At 42.2% G+C, this 26,133-nt stretch overlaps 1 protein-coding gene across 1 annotated transcript in view; it reads right to left on the bottom strand.

Annotated features, from left to right (window-relative positions):
* Positions 1-3,393: 3,393 nt before the first annotated feature.
* The window catches only part of PACRG (parkin coregulated), a 428,345-nt gene continuing 405,605 nt past the window's right edge, over positions 3,394-26,133 (bottom strand). Inside the window, exon 5 of the mRNA XM_037023947.2 lies at positions 3,394-3,881. Coding sequence (XP_036879842.1) covers positions 3,721-3,881 — 161 coding nt within the window. The 3' untranslated portion in view covers positions 3,394-3,720. The remainder of the gene's footprint in view (positions 3,882-26,133) is intronic.

Below are 26,133 nucleotides of genomic sequence, written 5' to 3'. Positions count from 1 at the left end.
CATTCTTTTGGGCCCCACATATTTAACGAGTAGATGTGAATTGTCTAGGCATGAATGGGAACTTCGTCATTTTTAGTTTAGATCTGAAAGTGTCCCATCCTGGGCAAACTTCGGTTAACTGGTACATTTCTAGGAAAGGAAGGCTTTTGTTTCAAAAAATCTTTGAGATTTTCTGACTCCATTTAAAATCCTGTCCAAGAGTAGGAATTTACATTTAGAAAAATGTCCCTGGATTAGATTCTGAGGTATATTACGTCCTTACAGGAAACTCAGTCTTTGAGCTTCCCAGCCTATGCTTGCAAAGGGTTAGCAATAAACATCTCAGAGTAGCAAAAAGAAATAAGAGCTGCAGTGGGTACTGAAAGAGACTCAAAATTACTTCATTTTAGCTTCTCTAAATTACAGTGTTGAGATGTCCCACAGCCTATGCCGAAACTTCTCTGGAGACCTTGTGTAAGTAAATCCCAGAAAGACTTAAGTGCTTTGTTTAAGAAATCTTCGGTTTTGAATGTATTCTCCAAGCATGCAAACACCTTCACAGAATTTCTGAACTCTGTATATCCACCTGGAATTTTGCAGATACACATGGGCCATCACATGTGCTGCTCTAGTGTGATGGTGTGGGGAAGCCACTCTTGCAGACGTGGGTGCGCCCCCGGGTGACCCCAGGTGGCCTTTCTCAGCAGCCCCATGTCTGTGAGGGGCCAGAGACCGCCCCTGGCCCATGGGGACCTCATTGCACATGGTTAGAGGCAGGCCCTCCCCCTGTGCATTGCACAGGCACTGAATGCCTGCTCCGTTCCCGGCACTGACGCTGGGCGAGTTTCATGGAAGATCCTTCCAGGCTCCCTTCCCCAGCCACTGGGTCCTTTGCTACCAGGCCTCTGTCCGCTGTCCTGGTGACAAACTTGCAAGGCAGACATCGCCGAGAGGCTCTGGGCCAAGGGACTAGGTTCAAGGGAGCTGCCGTGGTGAGTTGCCGAAGCTCACAGGCAGCTGCTACTCAGTGCAAACCCATCGAGCCCAGTTCTGTGCGGTCCCCTCTCCCGGGCTCCAGCCCCGTGCCCTGCACCAGTCGGTGATGCTCCCGGCGCTCTGGGAAGCAGAGACTCTTCCGGGTGAGGAAACCGAGTTTCAGTGGTTCGCTCTGGTCCCTGAAGCTCGGGAGGAACAGAACAGCGGTGCCACCCAGCTCCTGACCCTGGCGTCCAGAGCCTTGACCATCACCTCTCACCTAGCTGGGATGCCTGGGCGGTGTCTTCTGGGGAACAGAACGGAGTGGGATTCCAGCAAACCAACGGAGCCCTTGCCTCTCACACCAGCGCTCGGTATTTCCCACTTGCCCTTGTTGCCTTCGCTTAGACGTCTTTGGAAGGAAGGTTCAGTGCAAATGCAGCAAGTGAAAGAGGCTGCTGGCCCACTCAGCGGACTGAAACCTGATGACATCATTTCCTCCCTTCTCTCTTGAGTTAATCAGAAACTTGGGGAGAAGTAGATAGAGAGAGGTAGGTAGAGAGGTAGGTAGAGAGGAAGAAGGAGGCCATCCCTGTTTCTGTGCTAGTAAAACAACGTATTTAAAAAATGTTGCCAGAGTACATGGTGCTATGTATGTAGTTATTTTGGTTTTCTGCAAAATTATGTCCTTAAACAAAGAACTCACCATTGCTTTGAAGGAAACACTGTATTATCTGGGTATTTTCCAAATATATACTGCCTTGCTGGCCTGGTAACTACTCATTATTCATATGTTGTTTCTTTCTGAAATAAAAGGCCGGTGAATCTGAGAATCTATATGAAGCCCTTCATGTCCATCTGCACTAGTCCTTACAACATCAGGAGCAATCTCTGCTCTACAGCTGCGGGGACCTGAGGCCCAGAGAGGTTACACGACTTGGCCCAGGCAGCAGAGCTAGTAAGTGACAGAGGTGGGAAATGAACTCATATGTTTTAATTTCAAGCCAAAGGGAGGGCTCTTGGCTAAATGGTGGGTCTTCTTGCTCCTGTGCAAGTTTTCATGTATATGGCCAAGAGAGAGAGCTGGCCTGTTTCTGTGAGAGGCCAGGCTTGCTTCTCTGAGTCCCAGCACAGTCACATAGAAAATTCTGGTAAGAACTTTCACAGGCACCAATGTACCACCACCTTTCTAATAGCCTCATGGACACTGTCCCTTTGAGCACATCACTAATGCCAGGACAGGGGTGAGTAGGTGCAATTGAACATCAGAGTTCGCAGAAAAACCTGCTGCAACCTGTGATGTCTGCTTCTAGCTACGTCTTTTCACAATTTTATACATAAAAGCCGAATTGTCTTACCTGGTTGTGGATTTCCATGTATCCTAAAAAAAGCTAATGGAAAGGAACTGATAACTACTTAGATGCTAGATTCATATGCTGAGCCAGCAATCAAGGAAGATGAATAATGAACCAGTTTTCAAATTCGGTGTTTGCCTTTGAAGCTGGAGTCTTAAATACTGAGCGACAATAACCCCGAGGCCAGGGCTCATGATGGGAACACATACCATTTCTTCACTTTTGCACAGAAACTGAGATACTTTAGGCTACCCGTTTCTGAGCAGTTTGGACACTTCTCAGGGGTGCCGGGTTGGTGTTCTGTCCTTAGAAACGTTGTGGGCTGAGCTTCCAGTGCTCCAAGCCCAGAGCCCGGCTGCTCAGCGAGCCGGGGGCAGGGCTGGTGGTCCTCAGCGGCTCTTCCCTCAGGGCACTTTTTTTCTTAGTTCCCTGAATGAAGAAGTGTAAATTCTTTGTCTGTGTGGGTATGTCTGCCTAAGCTTCCAAATGCCTGCCCTGGGACCTGCTGAGAGGTGCCCCGAGAGCCCAGGCCACCAGCGGAGGAGGTAAAGGAATGGAGGGTGGTTTGGTGGTGTGTGTCCAGGGTGACGGTAAGGATGCAGGTAAGCCACTGTCAAAAATGATCCAGGTCCTGAACAAACGGCTGGATAACATTTTGACACTAACACACCAGTTCCTGAGATGCAGTGTGTCATAATCTGGAGGGACAAAGATGCAAGCTAGCAATTTTAATCCTGTTTGCCATGTTACATTCCACATGTAATCCTGTCCCACACCTCCCCCACCCCACCCATGCACACACCGGGAAGCCCCTGCGAGCTCAGATCACTAGTGGGTGAGGAGCAGTAGTGACACTTAGAGTGGAGGTTCATAACCGGCTGCTAAACTGTCCTCCTGTAATTGGGGTATAGGTGCCCCGCTTCTACCGAGGGTCAAAGCACACTGTTCCCCACAGCTGCCTCAGAGGTGCAACTCAATTGGTGTTTCTCTTCCATGACAAAACACCGATTAAGCAGTCAGCATAAACTCTCCCCTTACAGCCTCTGACATCACCCTCCAGGCAGGCAGACATAGAACAGCAATTGCTGAATTGTGCATGAAAATTATAGTTTTATTGTCTATACAACTGAAGGTTTAACTCGGACTCCTGCCTCTGTCCCAGCTGTATAAAGAAGCAATTGTTGTCTTAGAACAAAAAGCACAGTACACTATTGTAATCTCAGAAACAGGCACTATTTATGTATTGGAAAGCCTTGCTCTCTATTGGGCTAAAAGTCCAGTGGCCCAGAAGCCACTATTTCAGCAGCTGTAGAAAAGCAAGCTGTAGAAGTCACAAATAATGAGATGCTAAAGCCATGGAGACAGAGGAACAGAGCCCTCAGGAAGCCCTGATGCAGCCCCAGCTGCCCCCTTAGTTCAGCAGGCACGACTCGTAGGTGGGGACCATGTACTTAATGTTGATGAAGGCATCTTCCCCTCCGTAGCGTTCAAAGGCTTCCAGCGTCTCCTGGATAAGGTCGCCGACGTTCTCCCTCTTCTGCTGGCTGTAGTCGATGCCATCTCCGGAGTTAACTGATTCATGCAAACACACAAAGAGGCCTGTTATTCCTCTGCAGTTAGCCCCAAAGTCCTACACATCAGTCTAGGCATTTTCTCTCAATGCTTGTTAGGAGACGCGAACACTGAACATTTTTACGTGATCTTGCAGAGTTTTAGGAGTAGTGAGAAATACACAAAAATACCAAGTCCCTGATTGGAGCTGATGGAAGGTCTTTTAAGTAAAGAAGTAACCCAGTAAGCCACAGCGGGGTGATCACGGTTACCATATAGCTCTCAGGCTGAGGACTCTCTGTCTCAGATCTGACAGTTACATAAAGAATGTTCTTTTGGACCTTGAGTTCTTCAAAATCCCAACATGGCATGTTTAGAAGGAACGGCCTGCTGTCAGCTCAGGGTGTCTGCCCTGCACGGTTTAAAATGGGCAGGCTTCGGAGTGAGTGGCCTGGCCCATGCCCGCTTCTCTGGTGCTTCTGTACACACGGGAAGCTCCTTCTCCTTGGAGTATCACTGCTCCAAGTTCCGGTTACCCCAGGTGATTTCCTCCTCTCCGGACACAGGTACTCCTGGTTGCTCGCTGAGCATTTGAGCAGCTTCTTGTTGGGCTCTGTGGGGAGTCCGTGCACCACAGTCCTGGAGCCTCACTCCAGGAGGCAGTCGGCTCCCCTCGGGGCCTTGAGGTGGGTTTGGCAGCTGCCCCTCAGACTCTGTGAGGTGAGGGACTAGCCTCTGACAGCCCTGGGAACTTACATCTGAGGTCCTTTTCACAGCAAACTCCATCTCAAACCATTTTGATGGTATCTGATTGCACCCAACCTGTGAGGGGTCTTGGGGATTCACCAAGTGCGTGGGAGTCTGACAAAGATGGGAGACCCTTTGCTTCAATCCAGAGTATTAAAAACCCACATTTCTTTCCTCTAATAGTAAGTCATTACATGCATTCACATTGCATCTCACTCGTAGTTTGCCAAGGGTTTCGGCATTTATTCTCCCAGTAGGTGAGTCCTTACCTTTGCTCTGCAAATAGCTGACATCACCCCCATCCTATCTCTGATGAAAGGAAGCACATCAGAGGGCCCGGGAGGGGGAGGAGGGGCCAGGCCATGTGGTGCTACAGGGCAGGTGGCTGCAGCTTGCCAAGGTGCCCTTTACCAGGTCAGGTCTTTATTTTATTCATATTTCAAGTATGGCACTGAAATGTTGGTCTGGCTTGAATGTGGAAAAAATAGTACTTCAAACCTTTTATCCCCAGTTATTTTTGACATTTTAAAAAGATTGAGTAATGGTTCAGGACACTGATAGAAGTAACAGGTACAATACCACGCAGCATACACAAGCATTCTTTTGCCTGAGTTTTCAGAAACTTACTAGAGAATTATCAGTGTCTCCAATAGAATAGGGAAAATGAACTACTCTCCTGATTGTTTCTTTTGGTGGGGGTGAAGGCAGGCAGAAATATTACTAATTTTCAGAAAGAAAAAGAGTATTATGAGTCATACAACTATAGGGCATATGAATCTTTCATAACAAATGAATTCAAAGTGGTATGCAAGCCATTGTAATTAGGAGGTTTTTTTCCTGTGTATAATGAAAGCCTTTCTTCTGTTGCATGGAAAGCTGGATTTAAGGTAAAGTTTGATTTACAGAGTGGTTGATCTCCCAAAATATTCAAATATGAGAGTTATTGTAAAACAAGCAAGAGGTAAGATGTTTGAACAAAACGATTCTTGTCCTATTGTTCCTGAGCAAAATGGTAAACTTTAAAAAACAAAAATGTAGGCAAAAATACATTTAAAGTAAACAGGTTTTTCTTTCTTTCTTTTTAAAGGGTTTACGTGGTGGGCCAAGAAGAGAGCCCCTGCCCATTAGGGGGACAGCATGGTGTCAGCCCACTTGGGGGGCTTTCCAGGAGGTACTGGCCTTCAGGGTGAATTAAGAGAAAAGAAAGAGGAAGCTCTGTGTGTGTGTGCAGGTAGGGGGTCGCTCACTGGGATTTGTTGTAGATGGAAAGGAAAGATGTTAAGGAATAAAGTCCAAAAGAGGGCAGGACAAAAGCCACAAAGCAGTCAGAGGGAGAGGGACAGGCGATACATGTGACAAGGGAGCTGCATCTCAGAGAACCTCTCTGTGAGGAGCAATGCCCGCCTCTCGGGATTCCGGTGGGAGGGAGTGAGAATGTCCAGGGGCACCTTGATCTTTGCGGGCCTCTTCCCTCAAGATGACATTCCTGATAAAATCCTCCTGCCTGTAAGAGAGGCCGGTCGGGGAGGACCTGTGTTTACAGTGCCAGCCAAGTCCATAGCACAAGGCCCTGGAAGGCACTTGGAAAATATGACTGGTGATAGTGCTGGGTTGTGGCAGCCTTGATCCAGTTCCTTATGGAGAAAGATACGTAAATTAATCACTGATAAATGGTGCCTTTTGTTGGCATATTAGTCAAAAGGTCACGAACTGAATAGATCACAGGACAGACATATTTTCCTGATAGAGGCAGAGGGGGTTTGGGAAGTCTGCGCACAATGGAAAGCTTAACACACCCTGTCGTTTCCACTGACTTCCAGAATGCTACAGTGACAAACAACACTTTATTTCAATAATAACATATTCTGCCATTTAAAAAAATATTCAACTGTAGGAGTAAGTAAACTATGTAGCTTTTTTGTTTCTCGACAATGTATAAACCCAAATGACAAAAAGAACAGAACAGAATAGAATTTGCTTACTCAAAGAGTGAGTTGGAGTTGGGATATTTCATGGTTGCAGAATGTGTATTGCTGGGGTAGAAGAAAAAGATCAAGAAAAGAACTCCTCCCTGATTCTCACATGGTGCTGATGCCAGGCCGTGGTTTAGTGTCAAACCATGTTGAGGCCAGTGAGCAATGCAGTCTCCATTTCAAAATTGCTATATTATCAGTTTCTTTGAGATTCTGAACTTTAGGTGATTAATTTGAGCTCACCATTTTAAATATACTTGATGCTATTGAAAAATACGTTTGTGAGAATAAGACGCTTAAAAAAATAGACGGTCATTTACAATTGTCAATTCTGATTAGAAAGATGAGATTTCAGTTTTGGAAGCTAGGAGTCTACTTTTTGCCCAGCAGCTACAAAGACACACTGATGGTAGAAAATATATATTTTATTTATGACCAAAAAATAGGACTATAACAAGATTTAAATCAGGCTTTGCATTTCTAAAGGAATAATATACAAGCAGAGTAGAACAAAGGGATTAGTTTCTCTTCTTAAAGAGAGATTGTTGTAGGCATGCAATGACTGGAAGTTGTTCTTGGATAGGTCTTATTTTAAGTGCATTTACTATTCTGACTGTTGGGATTGGCTTTGATTGTGTAGGCAATATGTTTAAGTACATGCTTACTCTTTTTCTAGCTAATCTTTAAACTGCCCTAACCTGGATACTTTCTCTTTCTTGATGCTATGATGGTCTGAGCTGGGACGTGTGTCTGTCCCAGTCTGGTGTCTGGCAGTGGCATCCTGTGGGTGCATGAACTTGACTAGGACTACCATGACCCCTCATCTCCAGGGACCACTGCAGAGGGAAGTCACATGAGACACACTTCCATGTCACACAGATATCTGCCATGCAGTGGCGAGGACCAGCAGCTGACACGCATCACATAGGATTTTGATGAAACATTCTCTTGGCAACTTTGCAATTTCTAGACTGTGTAGAAGCTTTGCTCTTTTCCTCTCTTTAGTTAACATAGTATATGGAAAAGGGGAAAAAATCAAAGGCAAGGAAAGCAGAGCCTGAGAAAAGGAGAGCCTTGGAGGCCAGAGCGAGGTCTCCCGGCCCACGCTGGGGTGAGCTCCGCCTCGCCCTGCAGAGCGCTTCTGGCCCAGCGCCGGCAGCAGTCATGTGACATGTTGCTCTCCACAGAATGACCACTTGCACTGCAGAGTGAGGCAGTGTGGAAAAAAAGGCTCTTGCCTTGTGGGGGGGCTGTGTCATCTGGCTGGGGGAGCATGGCTGGCCACTGTCCTGTGGCACAGTGACCAGGTGAGTTCAGCACAGGACTCAGTGCAGGCCCCAGCGCCCTGACTCATAGGACTCCAGGGCAGCCAGCACCCCCCCACCCCTAGGGCTGTTTGTGTTGCCCCTGGAACCTGGGTCTTGTTATCCTCACATTTTAGTCGGACCCTCTAGGCCTCTTATCCTGGGGACGTGAAGAACAGGAAGGGAATGTATGGGTGGGTAGATAGCCACGGGGAGGCTCAAGGGGAGTTAGATGCAATTTTGGATTTCTCTGACTCCAGTGTTTTGTGGTAAATACTCTTAACTGTTAAATGTATAGCTATTCTTATATAAACAATAATAAAACATGTGGAAATGAAACCATTATTCAAAGCATTGGAAACACAAAACACATATATGCTCACTTCAGGTTGCTTATACAACATACCTGAAGTTATTATTCATTTGATACCAATGGGTGAAATAATTTATGAAGTTGACCTATACTTTCTGGTCATGATTAAGAAAATAGATAGGCACCATTTGGGGAAAAGAAAGGCTTCTGTTCATTTTGTGCATTCCCTAAATGAAGGTGCAGCGCTGCACAGAGGGAAGAGCAGGGTCAGGCGTGAGAGAGGTGTGGCCCGCAGGACGGCGGAGTCCGAGCCGCACCCCCGCCATCCCGAAATTGCTCACGACCAAGGGCCTCTTAGAGGTCAGTGAACCAAACTGGCTCGGAAAGCTCAATTAAAAACCACCCGAGTCCATCAGGAAATGATAAACGATGACCCAGACAGTGCCCAGACTATTGACACCAATCTCTTCCCAGCAAATAGCAGCATTCGCAAGCTCAACGTTGGCAAGGTAATTCACCATCCCATAACAATGGTTCAGGTTACCTTTTCAGTGTCCAGAAGCACTTTAAATAGCTGTAGAAATTAGCAAATTTTCAGGCAAAAAAAAAAAGATTAACCTGATAGAACAACATTCACCACAGCCCCTGGAGGCACCCGACAGTGAGCAGGCAGACAGATTCCCTCAGCACACCTAAGGCTAAATTGCAGTCATAAAACCAAGGCTTTGAAATAAATTGCTACTGACGCATTGTGGTGTGGCCCCACCCTCCTTTGGCCTCCTGCTGCTTCCCTGGCCATTGGTGTGCGGGGTCTGATGTGTTGTCAAGTGTGGCCACTGTGCATACATGGTACTTGAACATGAATCCAGGCCAAGTCCAGCCCGAAGCTTTTCTCAGTATGAGAGCATCCACTGACACAAAGCAACATGCAGAGGGCATATTTGTTACCACTTCCCTGGGTGAAACGGCTGGTGAGCTTAGGGAACAGCAGCCCCACTGGCCCCGAGTCCATGCCCGCTGTGGCTGGACAAGTGCCCTGAAGCAACACTGAGGGGAAATGAAAAAAATGTTAACAGAAGAAGCTAAGTATATTCTTTCTTGATCACAACAGGCATTTTTTGGTTCCTCAAATGCTGAACTACACTATTTCAAGAGCTCTAAAGACCAACTGCAAGGAATTTTACCTGTCGAGACCTGTAACCTCTGATGCCCTGAGACACAGAGAGAGCTGCATTCCTTGCAGCCGGGCTTCAGTGATGCCAGAGAGAGACAAAGTGAGCCCAGCGGGCCTGGGTTCAGGGCTCAGGTGGGTATGTGCAGGTGGCACCAACTGCAAACACTGTTGTTATGTTTCTTGATGACATTACACCATCACAGGCTTTCTGGATGGTTCTGAACAAATTTTCCTTTTGAGTTTAGCGGATTTCACAGTCATGAAGTCTAGATGACTCAAATAATTCCCTGCTTGCACTTACTTATTTAAATAGAAATGTCAGTTTGAGTGGAGTACAATTAACATTTTCCAAAAGAGGTTTATTAAAAAGATAACTCTTATAATTAAAAAGATATTGTTAAAAAGAGAACTCAATATTTATGAGTTTAGAAATGATTGCTTTTGAGTGTTTTCCTTTTTAATGTGAATTAAGGAACGCAGAAGAGAGAGACACAGATATATTCTCTTTTTTAAGGAATTTTCAATTTAAAGACCTAGATTAAATTCTCAATATTTGTTTTGTCAGAAATACTGTTTATGTGGGGTTAGCTTGGACTCCATTTACTTTATAGAAATAGCATTACTTATTTGGGAATAAAAGGGCTTTCTCCCATAAAGCTCAGAAAATTACAGGGGGAAACAACTGTGAATTCCAGTCTGGTTGTCTTTAGAGATGAGGCAATGGAGGAGAAAGGGAAGAGGAGAAAAAACCTAGGACTTAATTCACTCTTTTACACTAAGTAAGAGGAGTTGTCTTTGGGGAAATGTTTTGAGGTTATCTGCTTTCAGAATCCTAAACAAATGCTTCATTCACTTTCCTTTTTTAGCTTTACTATGGTACTTTGAAGGGACTGATTTTCTTCTTTTCTTAACCATAACATGTATCACCCCATTCAGAATTCCAGGTGTTTCCATTTGGCTTAAGCTTAGCCACTACTTCATATTGAATCAGAAAGTGATGGTTCTCAACATACCTTGGTTCTCAACATACCTTAAGAATGACCATGCAATGGATATTTCCAAAGTCTTGGTTCATGGGAAGTGTGAATGAAAGTAGAGATGGTTTTGTAGCCAAAAACTTATAATAACCACAGCATCTGGCATGCTAGAGATGCCCAAGGGCTTAAATACTTCAAATCTCCTCAGATCCTATTGACATTAATAAAATTCACAAGATTTCTTTCCTCTGAAGATAAAAGCTTTGAAGCAAGACTTGGAGTCCCAGCTGGATGTCTCTCCCTCTTCCTCTCTTTTTTGACAGCAGAGCTGGGTGACTAAAGAAAGAGGCTACTAAGCCATCATAGTTTCAGAAGCTCAAGAAAGGTTTTCATCTCCTGAATGGGGGCACTGATTACTGAAGGTATCATGTATCTTGGCCCAACTATCAATTAAATATGTAAATTTTCCTTCCAACAGACAATGAAATTTCTTAACAATTGCCATTTTCCAGCTGCAAAATAGATGTAGTTCTCTAAGAAATCAACAATAACATCGGAGTGTGCTAGTATAGCGGAGAAAACATTGGACTTCAAAGCAAATATCTTGTGATGTGATTTTTCAGTAACTTAGTAGCTGCAGCATTTAATAACTTACCAGATACTGAACTATGGGTAGGTCACCTAACTTCTCTGAGTCTCAGTTACCTCCCTGTCCAAAGAAGAGGCTATACCTTGGATGATCTTTGGTTCCTACCCATCCTAATATTATGTTTCATAATATCACAATGTAACTTAATTTTGGAAATGATGGTTGGTCAATGGATACAATGTATTTCAACTGAAAAGATGACCATAAGGCAAACCATTATAATTCTTCAAAGTAAATTGCAAATCCCAGAAGCATCAATCTCAGCTTTCAAAACAGGTTTAAGAAAACCCAAAAGGACTAACATTTATGTAATTAGTTGTAGTTAAGAAAGAGAACATTACCAAAAACTCAAATTATTGTTGATACATACCAAAAGTTATTCCATTCTGCTATTTCAATAAGTCAATATAGATTTTGATTTCTTAGAATTAAAACTAAATATATGAGCTAATTTTTTAAATATATTCAACAAATAATGATTTGGTCAAGACTTCAAAGGCAAGCTATGTTTATGTCTGATTTATGACGATTTTGACCTGGACATCATACAGAGAAGAATAAGTGAGTCCACCAATTTATCTTCTACAGGATACTTATAGCAATGTATTCAGTGGCCACTGAATTAAGATGAATTCAGGCTAGTGAAGTGAAATTCTCTCTTTTCTTGTGGATGACTCCGTGAGCAGAGTGTCTCTTAAAATGGAGCGGGGAGTTCTAAGTTCAGTTCTCTGTCCTAAATCTATTCCCCGCTGGCTGAACTCATGGTGGAGTAATACTAACAATGACAACAAAAGCATGATGTCATTTAAAACAAAGAATTGCCCTATGAACGAAATGCTGTTATTGGCTCCCCTGCCCGGAGAAGCCAACTGAGATCAGAGATGTGGAATGGGTCAGCAAGCGACACGAGCAACATGTGATGCTGGGAGGCTGAGAAGGAGAAGTAGTGACAGGTGTCTGCTGAAGTGTAATGAGAAGGACGATATGAAGGTCCAGAAAGAGAGGTCTAAGCACCCTATGTCAACACAGTGCATGTGCCTGGGAGCAGAAACTGCCTTCCTAGCACAGAAGAACTTGGGCTCCGGCTCCACAGAGGAGGACGCCATCAGGAGAGAGCATCTAGGTGAATAAATGTGGGGGAAGTGTTCTCTTTGCAGTAACCAATCAATTCCTAGTTCACAGGGCAGAAAACTGGTCATCCCATCCTCATGTTTATGATATGGACTATTATTCACTCTTTACTTCATTATAAGTGCTTGAAATAATGACATCTTTCCAGAGATATGTGCAGGAAGACAAAAACCAGGGCTGACTGGTTTCAAGGGCTTTTTCCAGTGCCATGTGATACATGAGGAGAAGGGGAGAATTCTAGGATGAATTTCACATTCCCACCCTCCCATCTTTATGATCATTTATGATTTCCAGGTTTCCCCAAATATTTGAAGACAGTAAAGCATTGCTATGAAACCTTTCATTAGCTGAACTACCATAAAATGAAGAAGTAATATATATGGACAAATTTCTGAGCATCTCAGATCCCCCAAATATAGTCTCTTTTAGGTTTTTCTGGGCATATCTTACTAGCAGTTACACAAAATAAATCTAGATAAAGCACAGATGCCTACAGATGGTCCAGAGCCCTGGCAGCTGGGTGCTGAGATGCTGTGCATGATTCTGGGGAAGGAGCTCAGGGGCTCCATGCTCGCTGTCCCAGGTGCACGCTGCCTCTGTAACAACTGCAGATCCAACCAACTGAATGCTTTTTTGCTTTTCACCTTTTTTTGTGAAAGCAAATAAATATCTTCCTCAGATTTCTTTCAGTTAGTGAAAGCTGGTACTAACATAGGTCTCCATTAAAGCAAAGTGGCCTAACATGAACCTTTGAAAAGCAGGGGATACCTGTATTTCCGGATCTGGTAGCTGTTAGTTATACAGTCTTAACAGATGAGGAAATTATAGGGCTAGAATGTGTGCAAGATAGAAAAGCAGCCCGAGAGCCGCTGTCCAGGGTGTCACGGCTACATGTGGAGGGACACCTGGTCTAGTCAGGCAGAAGCTCTGGGATAACTTGCAACTGCAGGATAGTGGGAAGGGGGTGCAAAGGTAAATGGCAGGAATCTGGAAGGTATCTAAATGGCCTTTCTATATCCTTAAAAAAACCAAAAAAGCCAAATTTAAGCCCAAGACATAAGGGTATTATTGAATCAAAGTCCAAGGTCCCATCCTGCATGAAGACCAAGGGGGTCTCCGGTAAGTCTTCAAGACACTGTTTCTTACCATCTCTGAATAGTGCTTGATAGCAATTCATGGGCAGGGTGGGGGGCCCACATGGCCCCACGAGGCCAGTGCTGACCTTATCAGCAGCGTTTGCCCCGAGCCTGGCCTCAGGGGGTTCAGGGTGTCTCTGGATCCTCCTTCACTGTGTTTGGTTTGCCCTGGTGTAGGGCGGGGTCTGTTCAATAAGCCAGGACTCAGCACCCAGGACCCAGGGCTCTCCTCTCTCCGACCGTGGGTTGTCGCTGATAGTCAGTTTGGCCTTTCCATCTCCCTAATTTACCCTGCAGACTAATTTGCCAAATCACTCTCTCTCCTTACTAATAACCAACATCTCCATGTTGTATGATGGATCAAACTCAAATTCCAGATCATCTCTGCTCTCTCTTATAGAGCCAGTCTTACATTTGCTCCTTCCCAGCAAGCCCTCCACTCTACTCAGACTGGATTTCTTCCTGATGCAATATGTGCATTTTTCATTCATGTCCTTTAAATTCCCCATAGGAATATGCTTCCCTTCCCTCCTGGTAAGTCCAACCTTACCTTTCCTCAAGGCTAATTTCAGGTTAATTTCCTCTGTGAATGGACACCACAATCATCTCACCTTCTTCTGAGTTTCTAGCATGGTGGCCAGCAACCCCTCCACCGCCGGGTTTACATTCACCCTAAGGCTCTCAGGAAGGGTGCTGTGCTTACTCTGTTTTCCAACATTTACCATGTGTTAAAGGATAGGAGCACACTACTTATATTATAAACCTCATTCATTGGCATCAAATACAAACAGTATTTGTAAAAGGAATGAATGAATTACTTGTAGGCTTACTCAATACAGATACGATATAAGCATATTCACTTCTAAGTAAATTGTATGTTAAATGTACTGCCCACAGTTTGCCTAATTCTTATTTTTTATTTATATTTACATACTTGTGAGTTCTCATCCATGGAAATAGTATTTATGTGAATTTGGGAAGGTTTGATCAAATGAATAAGTACATGGAGGACCTCCTTCCAAAGCCTTTCTTGATTTAAAGTGGAGTTTACCAGGATCACCCTTAAATCTGAGAAAACTTTCTTTTACCAAAATGAGAAATCATATTATCCCATTTACTTTATTGGCAGCCTTTGTTCCAAGATGGATTTTTACAGTGTTTTCATTAAATATCTAAATTTTGTTTAATGTAATTTCTTATTTGGTTACATGGTCATTTTCAACCAGCTCAAGAAATAGCCAAATAAATTATTTCAATTGGAAAGGAAATACTGATTGCTGCTTTCAGGAGTAATGGCAAACCTATCGGAAGTAATTTTACTATCTTAGACTGTTGCCGAAAACTTTTAAAAATGAGACAGAATACAGCTATTAACATAGCTGTTCATCGCCAGGAAGCATTAATGACACAACCCATTTTCAATTCTTTGTTGTTGTTGTAACTGAAGCACAAAAATGAAAAAAGAAAAACCCTCAGATTTCCAACAAACGTTATCAGCAAGAGCAGTAAATTATGCTATTTAATTAAAACAAATTTCCTTTGTGAAAACTTTCATCTGTGCAATGAACTCAGAACTCACACTGGTGATTGCCATCATAACACAGTTTGCTTAAATCATTTTAGTCTGTACAGCAGAGCCCGGAGCCGCAAAGTAAGAGACCTTCGTGGCCTTGATGTACTCTTTGGTTTACTGCAGAAAATAATGAAACAGATAAACTCACTAACGGTGCCTACTTTGAAAAAACACATTATTTCTGTAGATCAAATGTTTCCCTGATTATCTGGGATTAATCTCAGCTTACTTGCCTAAACTGTCTACTTTTTGAAAATTCTAAAATAAATTATTAGGTGCAAATTCAAATAGGTTTCTAAGCCATTAGTTGGAAATTTTACAGAGTGTGAATCCTTCTCATCAAATGAGCTCAATTAATGTAAGAATAATATATTTAATGAACAAATCAAAGCAAACTGTTGGGCTGAACTGAGTTAACTGCTTTAGAAGTGACAGAGTTAAACCTTCAAGCCTTTTACAACTGTCCTGGTTTAAAATAACCTCACAATATCTTTCAGATTCTGACTATCAACTTTTATCAGCTCCTATACTGGTGAGTTAAATGTGGCAAGAGACGTCTACTTTGCCACCATGCATATTAAATGCAGAGCACAATCTGAAGTAACTGGAGCTTGCCTAACACATTTTTGTAAGTATTCATGGCTTTGGTAAAGTGCAATCAAAGTTTTGGCTTCATGGTAAAAAAAAGAGAGAGGTATCTAAACTGTGGGTGAAAAATGAAAATGTGGCCATTTAATTTGCCCTAGCAGCAAAATTGGGTTTGCACAAGAATTGAAGCTAAAGCTCCTTGAAAATGCTGATAGGTGAAATACACTGGCTTTTGATACTTTTGAATAAAGAATGTTTATTTGTCTGAGTTACATTTTTATCTCTTTTAGAGAAAATTTCTCCTTTTAGGGCACACAATTGCTTTCTTGTGAGTCTGGATTTTAAGAGTAGATGAATCTGGACAAAGCCAATGGAAATAAAACAATAGTATCTCCAAGGAACTGAGGCCATGTGGATAACAGATGCACAGAGGTTTCTTGTTGAACAAAAGCACTTTGCATCCCAGCTCCATGTGACTTTCAATGTGTGACCTTCAACCTGAACCTCTGATTGAAACAGGCATACTAACACCTACCTGTAAGCATCAGTGCAAGGATAAAATAAGAGAATATATGTCATGTCTTTATGAATGTAACAAGCTGCTGATAAATTTTGATAATTATTATTACTATAGTGACTGTGATGTCAATCTTCTCACTCAGGTAACAGCAGACTGTCCATTATTTAACTCTCCTCTGGGCAGGGCAGTAAGGACAGCCGGCAGGGCATCACGGAGTAAGCTTTTTGGTGTGTAGTTTTAAAATGGGCTCACAAAGCCTCAGAAAAGGAGCAGACTTGAATGTTGTAGCTGCAAGTCACGCGGGAGAGTAAGGTCATTGCCATCTGGCTTCACGGTGAACACAGCCCCTTGATCGGGTGTACTGTGTTCTGGTCTACACTGGATTCTGGACCCTGCTTAGGTCTCTGGTCAAGATTCTTGGCTGTGGGACTGTATAAAAGCAAACCATTTATGGCTTAAGCTTACACTTGGTAGATTCCCATGTTCCATTTTCCTCCAACTCAGTATGTTGGCACCTAAAGGAGTAGGAGAAGATCAGCTTTGGCTCTCTGAACGCTGCTGGCCCTGTGTATTTCTTTTTTAGTTCAACAGAGCCCTGATTTTCTTAATTTCAGGAGCACAGTTCACGCTGAGCAGTTTTCTAGATTGCTGGCTGACTGTGTGAGATGCAATCATACTAAGCCAACAGGAAGTAGTGGATTTTGTTTTTGAACACAAACCTGATTTTTGTGCCTCTAGCCATGATTGTCACTATTATGTAGCCTTACAATAGAGTTTAATAGTTCCAAAATAATGTATATTTGGACTTCCTTTTCTTGTGCTTTGAAGCACTAATTGGCACTTAATACATACTAATAATAATGTGTTTTAATTTCACTTTATATCAAGCAAGTAGCTGTGCGGGGGAAGAGAGCACAGCAGGGCGAGTGGGGCAGGTTCTGGCTCAGGCCTCATCCATGCAGGGAAGAGGGCCGAGGTGGGGCAGCTTGGGAACCTTGCCCTCCTGGTTCTTAATGCAGCTGAAATTGCCCCTCCACTGCCTTTACTGCTTGGTTTGCTACTCAGCCTTCTGAGTTCCAAGAACCCCTTCTCTCCTTTCGAGGCTCCTGAAACATGGCTGGGACTCTGTAGGGATGGTGGTGGACCTCATGGGTCCTGCCCCTAGCCAGGCTCCAAAATCTGACATTTGCTCAAATAAGCTCAGCACTCTGAGTCAACTGGGCCAAACGTCCTGGCAAAGAAGCCAGGACATTTCCGAACTTCTGTTGCAGCTGGCTCCTGTTGCATTAGGTCTGGCCAAGGAAAAACATATACGGAACAAGCAAACAAAACCTCCAGGGGGTTAACACAGAGACCAGGGCTAAGGGTTCAGCTGAGTCCTTGCCCACACACCAGAGCACCCTCACCAGGGATCAGATCTGTTATCCTTCAGCCACCAAGGCCTCTAAGTAAGTCACTCCATTTAGTTCCAGCCTTTGAGGGACGCTAAGTGTCATTGTAATTTTTCATGACTGTCTCAACTCTGAAGTTGAAGGTGTGCAAAGTACTCAGTCATCATCCTCTAGCTGGAGACACTTAGTCTAATTCCAGATCTTTACAACTGTAATAATGATGCAGTAAACGTCTTTGTGCGTTCAGCTTTCCTTTAGTTCTGTTATTTCCTAGTACCAGTTCTCAAAAGTGGGGTTACTGCTTCAAAGAGGGTGAACATTTTGTAGTTTTTTGATATATATATGTATATTACCATATTGATTTTGGAAAGGTTATGCCAATGTATAATGTTACCGGCAACATATGAGCTTACCTATTTATCATAGCATTGGGTGCTATAATTAAAACTTTGTTTGCTAATTCAGTATATGTGAAATGCTACTTTAAGATTACTTTAGTTAGCATTTTTCTAATTATTAAGGAGAGTTAACATTTCCAATACTTTTTTTTTTTCATGATGAGAGTTGTTTGTTCTTATCTTAAGCCTATTTATGTATTGAGCAGTTAAAAGAAACAAAGTCTCATAACACCCTGGGAGCCAGGGGATGGGGAGAGCTCTAGAGTTAGATTTTTCTAGTGCACCACCCTTTCCAGCATCCATTTCTTTTGACTGATTTGGCAAGCTATCTCAGAGGGTACAAGGATGGCCTGAGAGAGTTGCTGTAACTTCCCAAAGTGCCCCTGGGCAGTGGTGCCCTGGGAACTGAAAGAATCTGAGGGATAGTGTTAAGCAATTTGGAGGAAATAGCATAATCAATAAATTAGAGTAATTCAATTGATTATAATCTATAGAAGGAGGAACATTTACGGTGACCAGGTTTCTAAAAGGCTTTCTTTACACCTTTCCTTCTGATGGCCCATCCTGGCCCCTTCTTGCTCGGCTCCGTTTCCTATGAAGATCCAGGCTCGGCTGGCTACCCGTGAGGCTAGGCGCGGGCATAGCCGCCAGGGCTTTTGGTCCAGCCCTTGTTTACAGTGCTTTACATCAAGTCCTTGGGGGTTAGATACAAACTGGATTATTTACAGACGAGGCCCTGTAGAAAATCGACGTTATTTTGGTTTGTGTGTGAAAAGTGATAATTTGTTAAGTTCCTGATATACTGCAATTGATTTAACCTCGTGTTGGCATTTCTACGTGCTTTGCCATATGGGAAGCCCAAGGAGATGAAAGCCCCAGGAAGCCCAGGCTGAAGGCTGGGTGGCAGGTAGCTAAGAGATGGTTCGTGGGTCCTGGGAGATAAACTCTGAGGATGCAGATGGAGCTAAGCCAGATACTTTGTTTTTACTGAAGGTTAGAAGACCCCATAGCAGTGGGAACTAGTCTGCTATTTAGCTTCAGGATAGGGACAGTGAAGACAGAGGCAACATGAGTGTCCTTATCAAGCCATGCCAATAGCCTTCACCATGACCTCTGGTGGGAGGCCCATTTCAGCGGTGTCCTGGTATCTGTTTTGTGCACAAATAAGCACAGTTGTGTCAACTTTGTTTTGATATTGGATGATGAACTTGCTTGCCCCCCTAGCGAGTAATAGGAAGAATAAAGCCTTACATATTCTTATTTCAGCTTTTAGCTAATGAAGCAAAGCCTGGTAGCAGAAAATATGTTGTATATTCCCTTGAGACTAGATTTTAAGGTAGCACAACAAACATTACAAAAAGACTTTGATTTTCTGATTGGCACTGAGTTATTGCAAGGTCACACTGATAACTGACATGCCATTCAATTAATTAAGGTGAATAAATTATGTGGATAGATATTTCAGTATGTGTGATCTTCTTTTGTTCTGAATTATCTAGGTATTTCTTTTACTTTTTTTCTCTTCCTTTTATGTAGTTAGAGCCTGTTAAGAATAAAATGTTATCAATTGAGAAAAAGCAAGCTGTTTACAGAAATCAGTGTGAAGCATTTAAAGTTGTTTTCCTCATATTGAAGAGCTACTGGCGGGTCTAATTATTGCCCTATCTGAAAGACCAAGGTAAAATGAAGTGTATAAAATACATCACAGGGCTGCACTCCCACACATATTATTCCAGTATTGAGTCTGTAGGGAAATCATCGATTAGTCATATAAAAAACTACATAACTAGGACCCCAAACATTACCAATCTAAAAAAGCCAAATTGTAAATAAAAGCATTCAAAATTCTAAATTCCCTAAGTCCTGTCACAATTGTTGTTTGCTTGAAAGAACTAAATTGATTATATAGAGACAGTTGCCAACTTTTAATGGCTGGATTTTGGGTTTCTGACAATGGTGCAAAAGCAGTAAGCATTCGGTAGAAACCGAAACTTGAATTTTGTATTTAGACCCTTTCTAGGGCTAGGCTATGCGGTCTGAGCGTCTCTAATGAAGACGGGCCGGGCAGTGAGCTGCAGCTGATGGTCAGCCATGCCATCACAGGGGTCAAGAGCCAGCACCCGTACAAACCCTTCTGCATCCGTACAAACCCTTCTGCATCCGTACAAACCTTTCTGCATCCATACAAACCCTTCTGCATCCATACAAACCCTTCTGCATCCATACAAACCCTTCTGCATCCGTACAGTCCTTCTGTTTCTACTTTCAGTACAGTACTCAATCATTACATGAGAGAAACTACAATAACTATTATGAAAGAGGCTTTATGTTAGATGATTTTGCCCAACTTTAGGCTAATGCAAGTATTCTGAGCATGTTTAAAGTAGGCTGGTCTAGGATACAATGTTTGGTAGATTAGGTGTATTAAATGCATTTCCAACTTAATGTTATTTTTAATTTAAGATGTGTTGATTGGGAGGTAACCCCATTATAAGTCAAGGAAGATCTCTGTGTGTCTATGCATACATGTACTTTTTAAATTTATTTTTTATTAAATATATATATACTTTTATAGATTTTAATTATACATGTTTATATTGCTTTGGAAATATCTATGAAGTCAGTAATGTAGAAATTATAATTTTGAGCTGCCATGATTGGATTGAATGCCAGGATAGATATGACTGCCAGAAAATTTACTGTAAAATAAAAAGTTTATATCTGAGTATTTATTTCCCTCCAGATTTTCTCCAGTGGTTCTCTTTTCTTTAAGCTGCCAATTGACATTTGGGAAAACTGAGACCAACATTGACAATTTGACTTTTATTGACTAATTTTAAATGTAAATTTTGTTCTTAGTAAGTTTCCTTGCTTCTCCATGAAAATAACTTGTTTAAAGGTACCATCCTCACTAAGTCTAAGATTTTTTTCTCTCTGTAATATGCTTTAAATGCTTTTTAAACTGTTTTATAAAAGTATTTCCGTAGGGGATACAAAACAACATTATGATGACATAATTTGTTTTACTCTGATGCAATTTCATATAAACATACATAAAGCAATATTATAGTAGATTAACTTTCTTATATGAGATTAAATTCTCATTAATATATTTTTAATGTTTTATGAAAAATATTTTAATACAAAGAAGTACAATTTCCTCATCCATTTTACTACAATTGGATTTTTTGTTTTAGATCATTTTCATTAAAATATCTTGTTTCCTAACCAAAAAAACATTCATTTTTTTTTCTTAAAGAAATAATTGGGCCATATTCTGTAATTGCAATTGGAGATAGCAGGCTAGATAGTATCTTGGCAAAAAAATGAAATCTAGGTTAGAATTTGAAAATAGGAAAGCGCTAGAAGATATTATTACTATACTTTATGGAATGAATCAAAATGTGCTTAGTACTGTTATTTTCTTTTCACAGTTGTTTTTTTATATTTTTCACTGATGTTGACAGAACATGATTTTCTAGATCTCTAATTTTCAAAAATGATTAAAACTTCCACTGAAATTTGAATTAAAGTTCTTTTGCACGTCAACACTGTAAGCCTATATTCTTCTCATATGTAGACCTAACATACATTAGCATATTGTACTTTTGAATATTTGCGTTAAGTTTTCCTAATAGTCATGTGGACTGTCATGATGTATGTTTATCTTATTGTAATATCATCTTAATTTCCCAATTCTTGATGTGGAAGATAAACATTTTAGTTACAGATCTTGTTGATCTCATGGAGCAAGGTAGATAGGTAACAAGTGAAATTTCAAAAAATTATATTTCCATAATTTTTGATATAACTATCAACTATGCAGCCATCTGATTGAGAAGGGCTGCCTTGTCTTGGTCAGACCATTGCCTGGGATCACACAGAAATGAGCATGAAAGGTTCAATTCCATTGTTGAACACTGTGATTGTGCCCTTTATGAAGTCAGTTAAATTACCAGGATGGAGGCAAGCGCTGGCTTTGGGCCTGTAGATATCCCACACCTCAGAGGTAGCTTTGGTACACACACACTAGCTTGTCCTGGAGACATGCTCATGATGGGCTACGCACACGAGTGCTGTGAGCCCAGAGACGTGCTCATGAGTGGGCCATGCACACGAGTACTATGAGCCTTGGAGACATGCTTATGAATGGGCCACGCACACGAGTGCTGTGAGCCCGGAGATGTGCTCATGAATGGGCCATGCACAGGGGTACTGTGAGCCCTTACATGATGCTATGAACTCTGAGAGGAAGGATGTAAGGCAATAGTTCATCACTGATTGTTGTTCATGACCAAAGTGTCATTAAAATCTCCAAAGAACAACATGGTTCATAGGATTTTCTAAACACTTTAAACCTTTCATATTAAGAATAAAGGGAAGCCATGGAAAATCTTTTCTGATATCTTGAATAATTCATGGATATACTGGGGATATGTCTAATAAATATTAGCACTATGTTTGATTTTACATTCAGGATCAATCTATATCTGTTTCTATCTTTGAAAAAATCCTTGCAAGAGTATGAGGTTGCATACTCATTTCCGTGAGCCCTGGTCAGAAGGTAATATCCATCTTCTATAACAGTGAACTCTAAAGGAATGGAGAAAGATCTTTTTAAAGGAATTGAAAGAAATAGAACTTTGAATTAATCTAGTTTAGATTACTCATTATTACTGAAGCATATTAAGATAGCCAATTAGGATGCAGAAACATCTTAAATCATGCACAGTTTAAAACAAATATTGACTCAACAGTTTCCTTCAACATTTCTTCCTTCATTCTGAATATATTATGCTTTATCTTAGTGAAAATTTTGTTCTATGAAAAACTTTAGACAATGGATTATGTTACCAAAGAATTTGGACTGGCCACTTGTCCAAACATAGGGAGAAGGCTCAGGCCTATCCTGATACATCCCTGCAGTTGTCAAGGCTGGTATCACCCTTTCCAAGTCATTGCCATGGCCAGAGTTGGTCCCTTATCTGTCTCCAAATTAGCCTGTCTTTTGCAATCACTTCTCCACGGGTCTCCTGCCTGATGTCTTTCTATCTCCTCAGATTCATCCTTTACAATTATTTAATTAGACCTTCATTAACTCAGGTTCTTATTGCATTTCTCCATGGGTTAAAACCTTTGGAAATTTATATTTTTTGTTTAGTAAATTCTGCGGCCTGGCATTAAGCCTTTTTAATGGGCTTAAGGCCAACCCTAAGCTCCTAATCCTCTCCCACAGGAACATTATGCTCCAGTCAAATGACAGTTGTTATCCCCAAACAAGAATAAGAGACTCCCCACATTATCAGTGTTTCTTATGCCATTCCTTCATGCTGCAGTTCCTTCCCTGTTTCTGCTTATTGAAATCAGCAAAGGTCACTTTATCATGAGGACTTTTCTGATCACACAAATCAGAAAATAATTTTTTCTTTCTTTTAATCATTTAGGTGGCATTTATCCTTTCTTATGACCCTTATCACCAAGTGCCCCCATTTGTACACGATTGTGAAAATAACTCATTTACTGGAAAGAATCAGCCCCCTGAAGACAGGAACTATCTTTGAATGCTTGGTGGTGTCTATCTTAATATGGTGGGTGTTGAAGGAATGTGTGTTGGAAGAGGAATATGAAGGAGTAACTGCCGCAGGGTGGAAGGGGTCTAGGAGGATGCAGGGGACGGCACAGGGGTAAAGCTGGCAAGCAGAGGGGTCATCTGGAGATGGGGCAGAATCTGGGATTCAAAACCCAGGGAGAAGCCACTGGAACCAAGGTCATGATCTTAAGGGATTTGAATATTAAATGTCAGTCAGTGCCTCCTAGAAGGAAGTAAATGTTAGGATTTATAAAAGTTGTTTGCTTAAGAATCCTTGATCAGTTACAGATGGTAACTACAGTGTGGTGAGCATTTCATAATGGATATAGATGTTGAGCCCCTATGTGGTACACCTGAAACTAACACAATACAGCAGGTCAACGCTACTTCAATTGAAAAAAAAAAAAGAATCCATCATCGGGAAAGGGGAGGACAGAAGAGTTAGGGCAGAGACAAAGACGAGGCCCCGGGGATACAGCCACAGCCAGTGGCCTGTCCATCCTCTCCCTGACCTTGGACTTCATGTTGTGCTCTGGCAGATGTGATGTCATTTAGTGCAGTATCATTCATAAATGACCACCGTGTGAAAGGCACCCCGATGAGCACTCACCCCCGAGTTGTGGGTCAATGATAATAATAAGACTGACATTTGTTGAGTGTTCTCTATTGCCAGGTGCTGAAATGAGCTTAAATATATTAATTCACCTCATCTTTGTGACAAACCTGTGAGATGCTATTGCTGGCATCCTTATTCAGAGTTTGGGGGACCAAGTGTTGGAGAAGGAAAGCGATTTGCCCAGCTCGCCCGGGGTATAAGGGTGAGCATGACAGCCTGGATGTGGCTGGCTCTGGCTAGGGGCAGGCTCTGGGCTGTGTCCTGCCCCCATTGAGCTACAGGCCTGCTTCTTCCTGAAGGCAATCTGGGGGTAGCCCACTGCATTTTCTTGGGCCAAATAAAGGGGCAGCAATAGCTTGAGATTTTGACATACATATTTGGTCCCTTGGAAAATTCTTTCCTATGAAATAGGTTATGAATATAACCTAACTCACTGGGACAGTCATTGAATGAATGCTGTGTGTGTGTGTGTGTGTGTGTGTGTGTGTGTGTGAATTACGGGCATTTGGCTTTGCCCACAGCGTGAGGAGAAGCAGTGATGTGTGGGAAATGGCTAGCCTAAAGGAGACCCAGAGACAGTGTGGCAAAGCTGGAGAGTTTTGGTGGACTGCACCGACCAGGCCTAACCCACACGCCTGCTGCGGAAACTTGATGAGCAAGTCACTTAGCTGGGCCAGCCTTCATTTCCTCATGGGTAAAACTGGGTCGTAACAACTCCCTCCCAGGACCAGCACAGGGTTAGGTGGGACAATGTCAGAGCAACGTGTGTACATGGTGAGTGTTTATTCACTTACATGTTATTAAGGTGATTGAGCCATCACAGACTTGTTTAATGAAACAACATTGCGGAACTAGATTAATTATAAGGCTTTCTTAACTTTCATGTAATTCTATTTCAAATATGATCTTAAATATTTAAAAAATCAAAAAAAATATATAAAAGGAAATATTGAGGAAGTCAATGGCAACATTAAGAGATATTTACAAGGGAAACACTGACACAGACTAATAGGAGAAATCTAACAGCTCTTACGATCTCTAGCATCTTTGAGTGAAGTGCCTTGGAAGAACTTAGGGAAAGGAACCGCAGAAAGAAAGACAGCTTTTAACTGATTGAGTCCTAATGCATTAACTCAGGGAAGTCAGCAAATTAAAACAAGATGACGCACAGACAGGTATTCTAGACAAGAGCGGTCCCTGACACAGAGGTCGGCCCATGACAGAGCTCAACATTTGCTTGCCTGGAGTAAACACCAGCCCAGAGAGTTGCAATCTCGTCAGCATGCTCAGTGGCTTCCAGTGACCCTTCACAGCCTCCCATCCATGCGCCAGGGTCTGACACTGCAATGGCGCATGGCTAACCTTGATGCCTGTCATCCCCACTGGACGACTGCTTTTATCACTTGGTTCCAACTTTACTGGTCATGGTCTTCTGCTGTTCACTATGGCAATTTACAGTTAATTGCACTAATGAAGGGAAGCCACTGAACAAGGCACGCTGGAAGAACATACAGTCCTAAATTCTCTTCTGAATGCATTTGATAATTTTTTGCTACATACATACCCACTAAATTGTACTTATTTTAGGTATTACATGAAACTGATTTATGTTCTCCGTGTATTCTGGGAAGATAATTGGGAAAAATTGTTCAGAAGTGTTTGGCATTGCACACGAGTAGTTACTTTATGATAAAAAGTTCTCTCTGCATACTTTTCCTTAAACAATCAAGACCTAATTTTATGCTCAAATCCCAGGTAAAGTGCTGCATAAATGATTCAACTTTATAAATCCGGCAACAAAGAATTTTTAGTTTTATGAGTTCCTACTCAAAGATGTGATGATAACAGCCAAATTGTTTTACACATTTTAAATTCCAAATGTTGGGTACTGTTAGCAGTAGCCATTAATTATGGAGTACTTGCTCTGTGGTGTGCACTTTACAGACATCTAATTCTCCCAACAATCTGCATAAGCAGATCTTTTTATCCTCATTTATCAGATGGAGAAATGGAAGCAGAGAACTCTAAGTGATTTGTCCAAAACTATGGATCTGAGGCAGATTGGAGCTGGATCTGGCTCAGCTCTGTGGACTTTTGCCACCCAACTCCATCTTGGTGCCTCCGGTACAGGGCACCATGCACCCACAGCACAAGAAAAGAAGGGCATCTTTACTACAGACAAGTTTACAACTC

The sequence above is a fragment of the Manis javanica genome, chromosome 13 (assembly GCF_040802235.1).
Source record: "Manis javanica isolate MJ-LG chromosome 13, MJ_LKY, whole genome shotgun sequence".
Classification (NCBI taxonomy): domain Eukaryota; kingdom Metazoa; phylum Chordata; class Mammalia; order Pholidota; family Manidae; genus Manis; species Manis javanica.
The sequence above is the reverse complement of the archived record's forward strand: the minus strand, read 5'-3'. Positions and strand labels throughout refer to the sequence as shown.